This window comes from Thalia democratica, chromosome 2 (genome assembly GCF_965202585.1).
Source record: "Thalia democratica chromosome 2, ktThaDemo2.hap1.1, whole genome shotgun sequence".
Taxonomy (NCBI): Eukaryota; Metazoa; Chordata; class Thaliacea; order Salpida; family Salpidae; genus Thalia; species Thalia democratica.
Window position 1 is genome coordinate 29,977,268 of NC_139166.1, and position 13,612 is coordinate 29,990,879.

The 13,612-nt window shown below is 31.9% G+C and overlaps 1 protein-coding gene across 1 annotated transcript; it reads left to right on the forward strand.

The window, feature by feature from the left end:
- The first annotated feature begins 1,702 nt into the window (after positions 1-1,702).
- LOC145829587 (protein unc-13 homolog B-like) lies at positions 1,703-7,665 on the forward strand. Its single transcript, XM_082937427.1, has one exon. The coding sequence runs from the start codon at positions 1,718-1,720 to the stop codon at positions 6,260-6,262; it is 4,545 nt and encodes a 1,514-aa protein (XP_082793553.1). The 5' UTR covers positions 1,703-1,717; the 3' UTR covers positions 6,263-7,665.
- Positions 7,666-13,612: the final 5,947 nt, after the last annotated feature.

Genomic DNA, 13,612 nt, shown 5'->3' on the forward strand with positions numbered 1-13,612 from the left:
CTTATTAAGTATTTGGTTGCTGGACAAAAAATGATAAAGTAGTAGTTTTTATTATTTTTTTGTTTGTTCAAAAAAAATTTCCGTAAAATAATTAAAGTTTTAAGCTGTATAACTAGTAACGAATGTAAGGTTAAGACTTTTAGACTGTTAGTGTTAAAACATAAACTAAACAAGTTACTGTAAATAGAGGCTACACTGAACCTATTTATTCTACCCTTATTAGCATGAAAAATTATCTTTTATAATATTTATTCTATCAAATTATAGTACATTTACTAACCAACTGTTAACAAACTAAAAAGTACAAAAACTTTTATCTTTACAAAACTCATTATTTTCTCAGCTATAAATTCATTTTTTCGATATTTTTTAATTTTTTGTATAAAAACTGTAAAGCACTATATACTTAATATTAATGTGAAACTATTTCTAAATTAATATAACTATCAAAACGGTTTTGATAATAAAGTTAATTTACGAATGCTAACCTTAACTTAAATTTTATCTTTTTAACAAACCTTTTTAATAAAGAAATATATACCAGAAGAATTTAAACTTTAAAAGTACTCAAAATTTAAAACATTAATAATGTTTTTTCTTAAAGTTTGTTAATAAAAACAGTTGTAATAAACTTTTATAAGTTTTAAATCTACTTTCAAATACAAGTTATAGTTTTTGAAATAACTTTTTTAAACAATAATAATTTTATTTTTTTTATCATTTATTTATCTATCGTTTTATAATTATATACTGAAGTAGTTTTTTGAGATATTGAAAAAAAAAATTTATGTGTTAAAAATAAGTTTTAAGTATTTCACTTTAGGTTTTCAAAAGTTTTATTCAACAATCTCAGATAAAAGATAAGAGAAATATTTAACCAACCTTAATTTTTTACACTTTACGAGCAAAGTACATTAAATTTTCATTGATACACTGATTTTTTGTTTTATTTAGTGCTACAGCTTGTGAAACAAACTTACGTTTAAAACAAGCTAAATTATCAACTACTTTTTTAAATATTTTATGAATGATTTATTTTCTTAAATCATAGAAATCACAATAACTACTTGTGTTAAAACGTTTGTAAAGTTCAAACAGTTTATTTTATAACAAAAGCAGCTATTTCTTAAATTCAAAACTTCCCTTCAAAAAATGTTTCCTTATCAACAAATTTGTTTTATTTCATTATGACTAAAACTTACCTTATATATAAGTTTTATGCACCGTTTTTAACCTTGAAAGATCTTCAAACCAAAACTTTACTTAATAGTTTTTTCAAAACATGCAAAAAAATTATCTTTTTTAAAGTTTCAGTTAGTTTGCTAACATCTCTTATACTTGTAAGTGTGGCAACTAAGTATCAAAAACTTGCATATTGTTTTTTCATATTAGAGATCATAACTTTATATGTCAAATAATTGTGTTTTAAAACTTATTAAGTGCTGAACACTTACAAATATTTTAGATAACTGAATCATCATACAAAAATATCATATAAACATAGCAAAAGTATCAATTTAATACTTTATACAGAATTGAATTAAATTTAAATAAGTTATCTTTTGAATGAAAGCTCTATAAGAAATTTACATTAAGTTTTTGAAAAGTTTACACTATTAAATAAATTAAGACCAAATTCTGCAATTGACTTTACTAAAAATAAGTTTTTTATTTAAAATCTACAGACATATTGTACAAATCTGCACATGTCGATGCCATGTACCTTCTTTCGGCGTTGATAAAGCAAGCGCGGCTGTTTGGACAAAGCGACAAACTTGACACTTACGTAACAATAAAAGTACAGAACGTCAAAAGTTCAACGATCAATGTCAAGGGAAGCGAGCCAATTTGGGAGGAGGATTTTCTGTTTGAGATAGGCAGCACTGAGTTGGGATTGCTCGTTGAAGTGTGGAACAAAGGCATTCTTTGGGACTCTCTGCTGGGATGCGTGCACGTTCCGCTGCAGAAAGTGCCAACTAGTAACGTCATGCTTGAAGCCGTTTGGTACCCGTTGTGCAAGGACACTATAACCAAAAATGGTCAAATAATAGGCACTCGGAACGAAACCGAGCACAAGCTGCAGTTTGAACTTCACTTTGAAGCACCTAGAGATCTGCCGGAGGAAGAAATTTCATTTGTACAACGGCACCTGGATGATTGGAACGCAAAACACGGCGAATCTTGGATCGTTGAAAGATTGAATCAATCGATCAGCTATCCTTCGACAAATTTGTCTGTAGATAGCGACTACGTTTCTCAGCAGCCCGTAGGCACGACTGTGATAAACAACGAGTCAGTTCAAAAGTCTCAACATTTTAGAAAAGATTCGTTGCTATCTAACACAGACAATGACTGCGACTCTTATAATTGCGACATTGGATCTGAAACAGAGTCACGGCTTTCGAGAGTTGGCAGTCACGTGTCAATCACATCTCAAAAGTCAAACATTCAAGCGAATCAGGTTCACCACGAAAGCATCACGACGAAGCAGATTCAGCCTCAGGAGAACGCACACGAGAAACAGAAAAGTCCTGTGTCTCCAGTTACACCAAAAGCAATCCCGAACGCTCGGCCACCAACAAGCGTTCCGCAAAAACCATCGCATCTGAGGGAAAACATGTCTCCAGCTAAAATGCACTGGATAAACGCGCTGACTCGTGTTAGAATGGAACAAATGCGGTCTGGGGACGTCCCTGAAAGTAAAAAACTGCTTTCAAAGACCAGCATGAACAGTGAGTTCTACACCAGCATCGACAGCATGCCCACGTTGCGACCGCGCAAAGACTCCATACCTCTTATCAGCGAGTTCTCCTTGTCGGTGCTGCAGGCGCAACCAGGAATCACTTCTGCGCTCGTCACTTCTCGCGCTTCTTTGACCAACGAGGATCTCAAAGTTCATGTCTATAAAAAAACTCTCCAGGCGCTTGTGTATCCCATATCCTGCACGACCCCTCACAACTTACAGATATGGACTGCCACGACGCCGGCGTACTGCTGCGAGTGCGAAACGCTGCTGTGGGGGTTGACGCGGCAAGGGTACAAGTGCACACAGTGCGGCATGAAGTGCCATGAAAAGTGCAGGGATCTGCTCAGCCCCGACTGTCTGCAGCGACCGCCTGAGAAAGGCTCGAAAAACAATGCGGAAAGCAAAAAGCTCCATGTTATTTCGGTGATGAAAGAACGGATGAAGGTTAGGGTGGACAACAACCCTGAAGTCTTTCATTTGCTCAGCAACGTTTTTGGTATCGAAGAAACAAAATCTCAACAACACATAATGGGGGCGAGGCAAAGCGTAATAGATGGCTCGTCAAAATGGTCGGCTAAACTTTCAATCAAGGTGATCTGCGCGCAGGGACTGCAGGCAAAGGACAAAACCGGGTCGAGCGATCCTTACGTCACGGTTCAGATAGGCCGGACCAGAAAGCGCACAAAAACAATTTACGGAGACTTGAATCCGGTGTGGGAAGAAAAATTTTCGTTCGAGTGCGGAAACTCGACTGACCGCATCAAAGTGAGGGTTTGGGATGAGGACGACGACATAAGGTCGGTTATAAAGCAGCAGTTCAAGCGGGAAAGTGACGACTTTCTAGGGCAAACCATCATAGACGTGCGAACCCTGTCTGGCGAAATGGATGTTTGGTACAACTTGGAGAAAAGAACTGACAAGTCCTTAGTGTCAGGTGCCATTCGGTTGCACATCAACATGGAAGTGAAAGGAGAAGAGAAGGTCGCTCCGTACCACTTGCAGTACACGTGCTTGCACGAAAATATATTTCACTACATGTGCAAGCAAAACGGTAACAAAGTTTATTTGCCAGGAGCCGACAGTCCGACAAGAAGCAACTCTGAAGGTTGGAAGGTGTACTTTGCGGACAACGCGCAAGAAATCGTAGATGAGTTTGCGATGCGCTACGGTATAGAACCAATCTATCAAGCCATGACTCATTTCTCTTGTCTTTCCTCGACGTACAAGTGTCCTGGAGCGCCAGCAGTCATGAGCTCCCTTTTAGCCAACATAAACGCTTACTACGCCCACACTGCGCCAGCTTCTCAAGTATCAGCTAGCAACAGGTTTGCAGCTTCGAACTTTGGAACGGAAAGATTTGAAAAGCTACTGAACCAGCTTCACAACTCGCTACGAATAGAACTTTCATCTTATCGTGAAAATTTTCCTGCTGGTGACAAAAGTAGGCTTAGTGACTTGAAGTCGACAGTGGACCTGTTGACAAGCATAACGTTTTTCCGTATGAAAGTTCAAGAGCAAGAAAATCCTCCGAGAACCTTTCAAGTAGTGTACGATTGCTGCAAAGCGTGTGTTAGATCAACCTACGGTTACATTTATGATCATTGCTCCGAAATATATCAGCGCGAATATAAGACCGAAAACGAATCTAACGCAAAAGTTGACCTCGAACCCCAGCTGGACAGCCTGGATTTTTGGCCAAAGTTAATTACTCTAATTGTTGGTGTTGTAGAAGAAGACAAAAACGTTTACTCCGAAGTTCTAAATCAGTTTCCGAACGATTTAAATGTTGCTGAGTTGACAGCAGGAGAAATGTGGAGCATGTTTACTGAAGATCTAAAGAACGGACTTCAGGAGCATGCAGAGCACAAGCTGTGCGCAACCACAGACTACATGAATCTCCAGTTCAAAGTGAAGTGGCTTTATACACAGTACGTTGCTAAACTACCATGTATGCAAGGGGTAATACCCGAATACTCGACTTGGTTTGAACCGTTTACGCTCGACTGGCTTGGTGGTAATGAAACGCTATCGTTAGAGTTTTTGCACGGCGCGTACGACAGAGACAAGCGTGATTCCTTTCAACAGAGCTCTGAGCATGCACTGTTTTCATGCTCAGTTGTGGACATATTCACTCAGTTGAACCAAAGTTTCGACATTGTCAAAAAGCTCGACTGTCCCGATCCAACAGTGCTGAACAAGTACATGAGAAAGTTTAGCGGAACAGTTGAAGCAGCGCTGGTCAAATATGGTGAGATTGTTCTGAGGGACTTTCCTGAACTTTCGAGGGACGAGCAGGTGGGTTGCGTGCTGATGAACAATATCCAGCAGATGAGAGTTTTATTGGAAAAGATCTTCCAAGCTATGGGTGGTAACAAGCTAGACGAAGCGACTTGCAACGTCCTGAAAGAACTTCAAGAAAAGCTAAACTTGTACCTCGATAAACTGGGTCGCATATTCGGAGACATGTTCGAAAGCAGAATCGTTCTGAAAGTAAAAGACATGAGGCATCACCTTCATTGCGTGAGCGGTTCTGTAAGCGGAGGAAGTATGCAGCAGCAAGACAGCTTAAGCAGTGAAGCCGATCATGTCTTACGGCCACTAACGGATCTTTTAAACAGCATACTTGAGCTAGTAGCGAAGGCGTGTGAAAAATCTGTGCTAAAGAGAGTGCTAAAAGAGCTTTGGAGACTTGTGATGAAGTCGATTGAAAAAGCTATTGTGTTGCCTCCAGTCAACGGCATTGAAGTCGGAAGAGACGATCCGAAAAGCCTCACTTTAAAGCAATGCAACGTTTTAGACCAATCGCTCGATGTGATAAGACAGTTTTTCCACGCAGGAGGAAACGGTCTTAGAAAAACTTATTTGGACAAAAGCGAAGATTTGCAGGCGTTGAAGTACGCAATTTCGCTTTACACACAGACAACTGATTCCCTGACGAAAATTTTCATTGAGACTCAGACTGACCAAAACGCCATAGTGACAAACGGAAATTTTGGCCAGGTAGCTGTTCAGGTGGACACCTACACCCATCCGAGCACGGGAGAGCACAAAGTTACCGTCAAAATTGACGCTGCGTCCGGGCTGAAATGGTCGTCGCCTGGAATATTCCGGCCGTTCGTCGAGGTCAGTCTGATCGGTCCGCACATGGGAGGGAGAAAGAGGAAGTTTACGACCAAAAGCAAAAACAACACATGGGCGCCAAAGTACGCCGAAAATTTCTGCTTCAACCTGTCAAACGAAGACTTAATTGCGTCTTACGAGCTTCATTTTTGCCTGAAAGATTATTGTTTTGCCAGAGCGGACCACATTATCGGGATGTCAGTCCTGCAGCTGAAGGACGTGTCGAGTCAGGGCTCGTGCGCTTGCCCGTGTGTGCTCGGTTCGCATATCAACCTCAACCAAACCGGCTGGACCATACTCAGAATTCTGTCGCAACGACCGGGTGACGACGTGGCTAAAGAACTGGTTCTGTTAAAATCGATGAAGAGAAGCGTAAGTGTTCAGAACGTGAGCTAGTGAAAAACGTTTTTCTTTTTTTATATAGGAAAATTTTTTGATTAGTTTTTATGCAGTTTATAATCTTTAAAAGTTAAAAAGTTACGTTTTTTTTTTCTCTGACATTTTAAAACATTAATTTTATCTTGCATAACATAAAAGTATAACATATTTTGGTTCGACGTAACTACCTAAAACTAAAATAAGTCATTTAAAAGAGTTTTAAGATTTTTTCCACTGTTCGGATAAGTGAACAGCCGTAAGATTGCGAAGTTGCATAACACCACTCGAGATTTGTTTGCTCAACTCAGGCCGCTTTTCACACATTTTTCTATCGATTTAACCAGCGGTTTTTGTTCCACCAACAAAAATAATAATGAAAAAGCAGTAACGCCACAAAGAACTTTCACGCCATTATTTCAATTGTTATCAGAGAGTTGGCATTTTTCATAGTTTTTACCTTTTGAAACTTTCTTTTATTTGCACATTTTTAAAATAAAAAGCGTGGTGCTTTAGTAGCTTGATTTTTTTTTGTTTTTTTCAATACGCGTTAAGAGTTGCTTTATGACTTATAAAAAGTTAGGCTTTTTTGCGTGGTGCAATGAATTATACTTTTCGAAATCGATAAGCTTCGAAATGATAAAATCAAAATTTAATTTACAACAAGATAGTGTTCACTTAAATTTATCTACCATGATTTAAAGCTTGTTTAACTAACTTAAAGGTGCATTTTTTTTTGTTTCTGTAATGCAATTCGAACTTCAAGTAAATAATCAATTATACTTTAGTCAAAACAATTATGTTTGCGTATTGTGCAGTTTTGTTTATGTATTTTCACTGTGACTTATTCTACTTTTCTGTTGCATCAATATCAAAAATTAGTAGCTTAATCTAAAATTTGCACTCAAACCCACTTTATTTTATTTCTGTAGAACAATTTGGGTTATGTTAGTTTAAATATTGCTACTATTTTATAGTTAAATAAATTGTATAAAAAATCAATTAAATTTTTATTTGCCAATTAAACTCTTATAGTCTGAAAATTTTTTAATTATTTCTTCCAAAAACTCATTTTGTCTAGACTTTTTAATATTTTACTTTTCTTAACTTACGGTTTTATTTTAAAAATGTGCATAAAGTTGATACGGAAAAAACTACAGTAAATACTATCTAGCAATAGTCATTCCACATTTCAAATAGCTCTTACACGTAATAAAAGAGCGTATTGTGCTAGAAAACTGCATTAAATTTTAATGACTGTCATTTGCACATAATTATTTGGACATTAGACGCAAGCTTTTTTCACATTCTATTCTGATATTTTATATTTTTGAACGATTTAAAGCAAGCTTAATGTCTTCTTAATGCTGCTAACTTTTTTTTAATGTAAGTTGATTTATAGTTTTGATCAGTTTAATTACTCAAGTTGCCTTGATGCTTTATTTTGTTCGTTTCGATATAATGAAATTCCATATTTTTTTTGTTTTATTTAACTTTTTTTAGTTTCAAAGTAAGCATTTTAGACTTATAATTTTTTAGCTTGGTTTTTTAAGATTATTATCAAATTTATTTTCTTATGAAATTAATCAATAATTTTTTTGATTTTTTTTTGTTTTATTTGAACCATAAGTAGAAACAAGTTTAAAGTTTCAACTATAAACTTGTAAACACCAAACAAAACAATTTTTGTAAAAAAGAAACTAAAAATAAACTCATGTTCAAAATTTAGTAATTCTATGGTATAATTAAGCGAAACATGTTTATAAAACTTAAACTTATAATTAAGCAACATTTAAAGCGTTTAAAAGTATATGTATTTGTTTCAAGTTTTCATTAAATTTGTTTATTAGCTTCATACAATTTAAATAAACTACTTATATTAGTTTTACATTTATTTATATGATTATTTACACTTGTCAACTTCAACAAATTACTAAGCAAATATTAGAACTAACTTTGTTTGCTTATAATTACATATTTCAACAAGTAGTCAATAAGCTGATGCCCAGCAAGAACTTTTATCACGTAAGTGTATTTTAATAAAACAAATATTTGAGCCATACAGTTTGAACATAACGTATGGAAACTACTACATTTAACTTTAAAATACAAACGTTTTACAACAGCGAATTAGCTTTGGTACGCTTTTTCTTGCATTGAGATGAAAAGCGGCTTATCTAAAGATTATTTACCTACAACCGTTTTCTTATGCAACATTCATAAAGTAGAGAGTTTGTTTATTTTCAAAACACCTTTCTACGAGCTCCTGCCAGTAATTTTTGTACGAGGAGCGCGTTCCACAAACGGATCAATTCTTGCCTGACAGCTGCTGTTGCTGGTAGCTCTATTTTAAAACTTGTAATAGTTTTACAGGAAAATTATTAAAATTGCTTCTAAAGTAAGTTTTTTCTAGTTTAAATAAGACTTTTTTGCAGATATAAAGCTCCAACTAGGACTTAAGGTTCTCATTTAGTACTATAGTAAAACTTACTGTATATAGAAAGACCGTTAAGAAAAGCGAAATAAAAAGTTTAAGCATATTTTCTCCTTTTAACCAAATTTGAACAAAAAATCAGTTTTTAAGATAAACCATTTTTGCGCGTATACGTACCAACCACGGTTAACAGCGTCATGAAACAGTTGTATTTTCAAAAAAGCCGCAAATAAGCAGTCAAAGCTACCAGTGCCAGCTAGAAGAGGATATGTAATGAATATTTCATATTTACGCGGGCCACCAGTCTGCAAGTGAATGATATTATGTTGCGTCAGTTTACAAGTATGAAAATTCAACATTACAGTATCTTGTTAGTAGCCTTTGTTCGTTTTCTTTGGTATAATAGTTAGTTTTATATGAATGAATTAAATAATCAGGCTCTTGATTCAAATTTATACCTTAAAGCGTTATAGAACAAAAGTAAGACATTTACTTTTAAACTGTAAAAGTGTTTATCAAAAACGGCATGATTATTTAGAACCATGCTTAACTAATTTATTCAAGTTATTGACTATCTATTAATCATGTAATACTCTTACAGACTTAATCAAATAGAAAGCTAAATCATCTTATGTAGTCTTATTAAATTAATATTTATATTCGATTATGTTAAAAAACTTAAATATTTTTACACTGTTTACTGCTAAAATAAAAGTTTTGTCTACAATTATAAACGAATAGAGAAGGTAAAGAGTTATTTTGCTGAAACATTTTTAGGATACGATACTGTATAAGTTTTATAATTTAAAACTTTTCTGTTTAAAGTACAGCTGTCATTTTATTCTAGATAGCCATAACCAACCAAGTTTTGAAACTAGATAAGTTTTTACCTAATCATCTTTACAAAATTATTTGTGTTTTTTTTTTAATTAGATAGAGAGCTTTAAAATCAGTTATTTATTTACAAGTTTGTCCTAATACTTATATATTTTTATTTAAGAAATATAAGGTGTATAGATAAATACTTATTTAAATATACTAACTTTACTTCAAATCACTTTTTATGCTAAGTAACTAGTTAGGTTTACGGTGACCTACGAACGGGCCACTGAGCAGAAATCTCTTGCTATTTCTTCTATATCGTTCAAAACAAACAAAGTTGAGCTTTTTCTTAACAAGCATTTTCATGTAGACCTTATCTAATTTTCACTAAAAACAAGTGTTTGTTAAATGACTGTTTTATTGATACTTTACTTTTAGCATGCTTTTTTTTTTAATAAAAAAATCCGAAGTTACGCGGACCTTGAAGATTTTTTAATTTTCGTCCCTCAAAAGTATTCATCTTGAAAAACTTGCCTGCCACCTTAAAATTTACACACCTATAGTTTAGGTGCTAAAATTAAACTAAATTAAGCAAACAGTTTCTTTAGTTATTCAGTAAGTTACAGTTTTCACGTTTGTATAATGTATATCATAAAGAACATTGTTTAGTGATATATTGATGTTTAAAAAGTTTAAATTAGGTGTTCTAATAAACTATAATGTAATAAAAGCACTTATATAACGAACAGTGTCTTTTTTTTTAGTTCTAATCTAATTTAAAATTAGTATAAGTAATTAAAATGTTTAAAACTGCAAAAAAAAGTCTACTAGCATTTCTGATAATACTATTAATTAAATTAAATACTTACTAGGGGTGATAAAAAGAGAAAATATTCAAAAAAAATTTTTTTATTCAGAAGTTTTTATAGATGTATTTTTTACTTCTAACTAAATATAACAAAGTTTTATAAGATAGTTATGTTAAACAAAATAATAAAAATATTGAAAGTTCTGCTGCTTCAGAATTGGATTTTTCTCTTATGTCAATGGTAATTAAGTTTATCTTATTTCGTCACAAAAGAATTTTGTCTTGATGGGCGTATTTTGAATACTCGCTTTGTTCTGTTACCAAATTTATCGGTTAGCTTGTTTCAAGTAGTTAAATTATTAAAATATTAAAATGAAATAGTTCATTTCTATTTTGATAGATCTGTAAGTTTTTTTACCTACTAAATTGGCTTTTTAATTTCGAACGACACAATTGAGCAAAAAAATTTGCCTCAATATTACTTTTTCTGAACAGTTGTCTAATACATAAATGAAAAAAAAGAAGCTTATTGACATTATTAAATTAAGTAAGTCAATGATATTTTTTGTATGCTTGTTGTTCACATGGCACTTTCATCTAAATGTCGATACATTCAGTTGTTTTTAAAAACAAGTATGATTTTTATACCGCAAAATGGTTGTTGTTTATTTTTTTCATTAAGGTTATATTAACAAAAATATTACTTTTAAAGCATTATTTATTAAGATTTCATGTTATGATTATTCGTTTTTTTATTAGAACTTTTAAAATTAATATAAACTAATTGAAAAAACTTTGTAAATGCAACCACAAATAGATATTTTATAGAAATAAATATATGTATTAAAACTTTTTTTATATTATATATAAAGTTACAAACAAACTTTTTAAAACGGCTTTAAAGGTCGATTTAGGTTTCTTTGTAGCTTAGCCTATTATCAAAAATTATTTTATTGTTTTGTATTAGTTTTGTACATTTTCAATAGTAAAAAAATAGTAGTTATGTATGCTTATTTTCTAAAAGAAAGAAATTATATTTATTTAAAAAATAATAGTTTATATCTTAACTTAGTTGCCATTGAAGTTTAACTTGAATCAATTTCATATTCAAAATATTTATTTGAAATTTAAGCAAATATTTATTTGATTAGTCTTATCTATTTATACGATAGTTTTGAAGAGATTTCTAAAAACGAAAAAATGTTACTTACTTAACTTAAATATTTTTTCTTTAATTAAATAGTGGAACAAATTCTATAGTCAGTCATTTTGCTAATAAAAACTTTTGTTTTTTAGTTTGTTTGTATACTTTATAAAGTTTGATTAGGGGATAAAGCATACAAGTATGTAAGAAACACTTATGAAAACCAGTTAAATAATTTAGATTAATAACATTAAATTGATTTATACAAAATAAGCCATAAGTACGTTTTTGCGTCAGTGTTCGTAGTATTAAATCAATTACTCTAATTTTTTTCAAACTTTTTTGAAGCTTGATATAAACTTTTCAATTGATAAACCAAAGCGACACTAACAGTTACCAACTGAGGTTTTAAAAGCTTAATTAAATCGAAACATTCGTGCGACTATCACTGAGTCGTCAGAGTTCACAGCGCCAAGAGAACAACGACACGAAACGAGCGTCGACGAATAAAAAACGCACAGAAGTCAATAATATTTTAAATCTTGTTAGCGGTTGGTGTTGAAAGCAGCTTGTTTTTATGCTGTCGCTCGTTCACTTTGTTGATTTCGCTTTTCCACTCGCTATACTCGAAAATCTCATGAACAGGAAACAGCAAAGTGAATCAAGTTGAAAATTTTTAGCAACACGCAATCGATTGCTACTTCTTAGCATTTTTCTGAATATTTTTCTTTGAGGCTGTAACAGTTTTTTAGTGTGTTGCTACAGGCATCAATATATACCAGTTCATCTGTCAACCAACAATAATAAGTGTTTAATATTACTTATTAATGTGTAAAAATATTCTTTTTTTTTTGTTTATTTTTTACTTTTTTTTTTATTAGTTCTGAAAAACGCTTAAAAATATAAATTTGAAAACGAACAAAGTAAACTAAAACCTAATAAATATCTAAGTTTTAAAATTATTAAAAGTCGATAACATAAATTGAAAACCTAAAATTTGCATTAAAAAAGTTTCAAATTAATTAAAGTTTTATTGGGAATTATTTACTTTTAACAATTTTCAGCTATGACTTTTTAAAGTTTATGTTTAGTCTATTTAAAAATATTTTTAGTTTTTGAAAATAGTTGTAACTGTTTACAAATAAAAAGGGCTTTAACTTTTTATCAATGTTGTTTTAACTTTTTACGCAGGTAGAAAAGTTTTTAAAACTACTAAGGATAAATTCTAGATACAAATTAGTAAGGATAAACTACAAATCTTAGCATTAAAACAATTACTATAAAAGTAAGAGTTACAAAAAATGTTTAAAAAAACTCAAGTACTTAGTAGCAAGCACAATATTAAATACTTTAAATAAATGAATGGTGTAAAGTAGAAGTGTTTATTATACTTATTGTATAAAAAAAGTATTTAATGAACTAGAAATACACCAATTATTTTAAAATGTTTCTAAATTAAAGTATTTATAGTTTCATTAACTTGCTAGAAAAGTAGTTTAATGAAAATAAATAGATGCTAAAACAGTTTTACTTATTCTAAAAACTTAATAGTAATATAGCTGTTACATTTTCAAAAGAATCTAAACTTTCATGGTTAATATTTATTGAAAAGTATTAAAAACATTAACTGTAAGCTTCTATTTCAAGTTTTGAAATACGATAAACTAACTTGTGTACATTTCACGGTATCAAGTATTTCAATGTTAGCAAATACAACTACAACTCAAAGCAACTAGTAAGGCTCGTTGTAGTACTAATTTTAGAAATTTAACTTATTTACATAAAAAAGATACATACAAGCAAGAATTTAAAAGCACATATTCATTGTTGCATAGTATAAAGACCAAAGTATAAAGACCAAAGAGTTTGTTTAAAATTAAGTGAAAATAAAAACTTTTTATTACTTAATTATCTTACAAAACTTGGCAGAAGTCATACTTTGATCATTAATACTAGTTTTATTTTGTATCTATCGAACTTTTTTCCTCATATAAATCAATAAGTGATTGTAGAAAACTTTTTTAGCCAAACTTTGATTCTGGCTATAACTTCTTTTAAAAATATGCTCAGTGTTTTAGATTATAGAATAAGATAAAATGAAACATTCATAATTGCATTGTAAAGCTTTTTTTAAATAACTAAATAACTAAGACAAATTTGTGA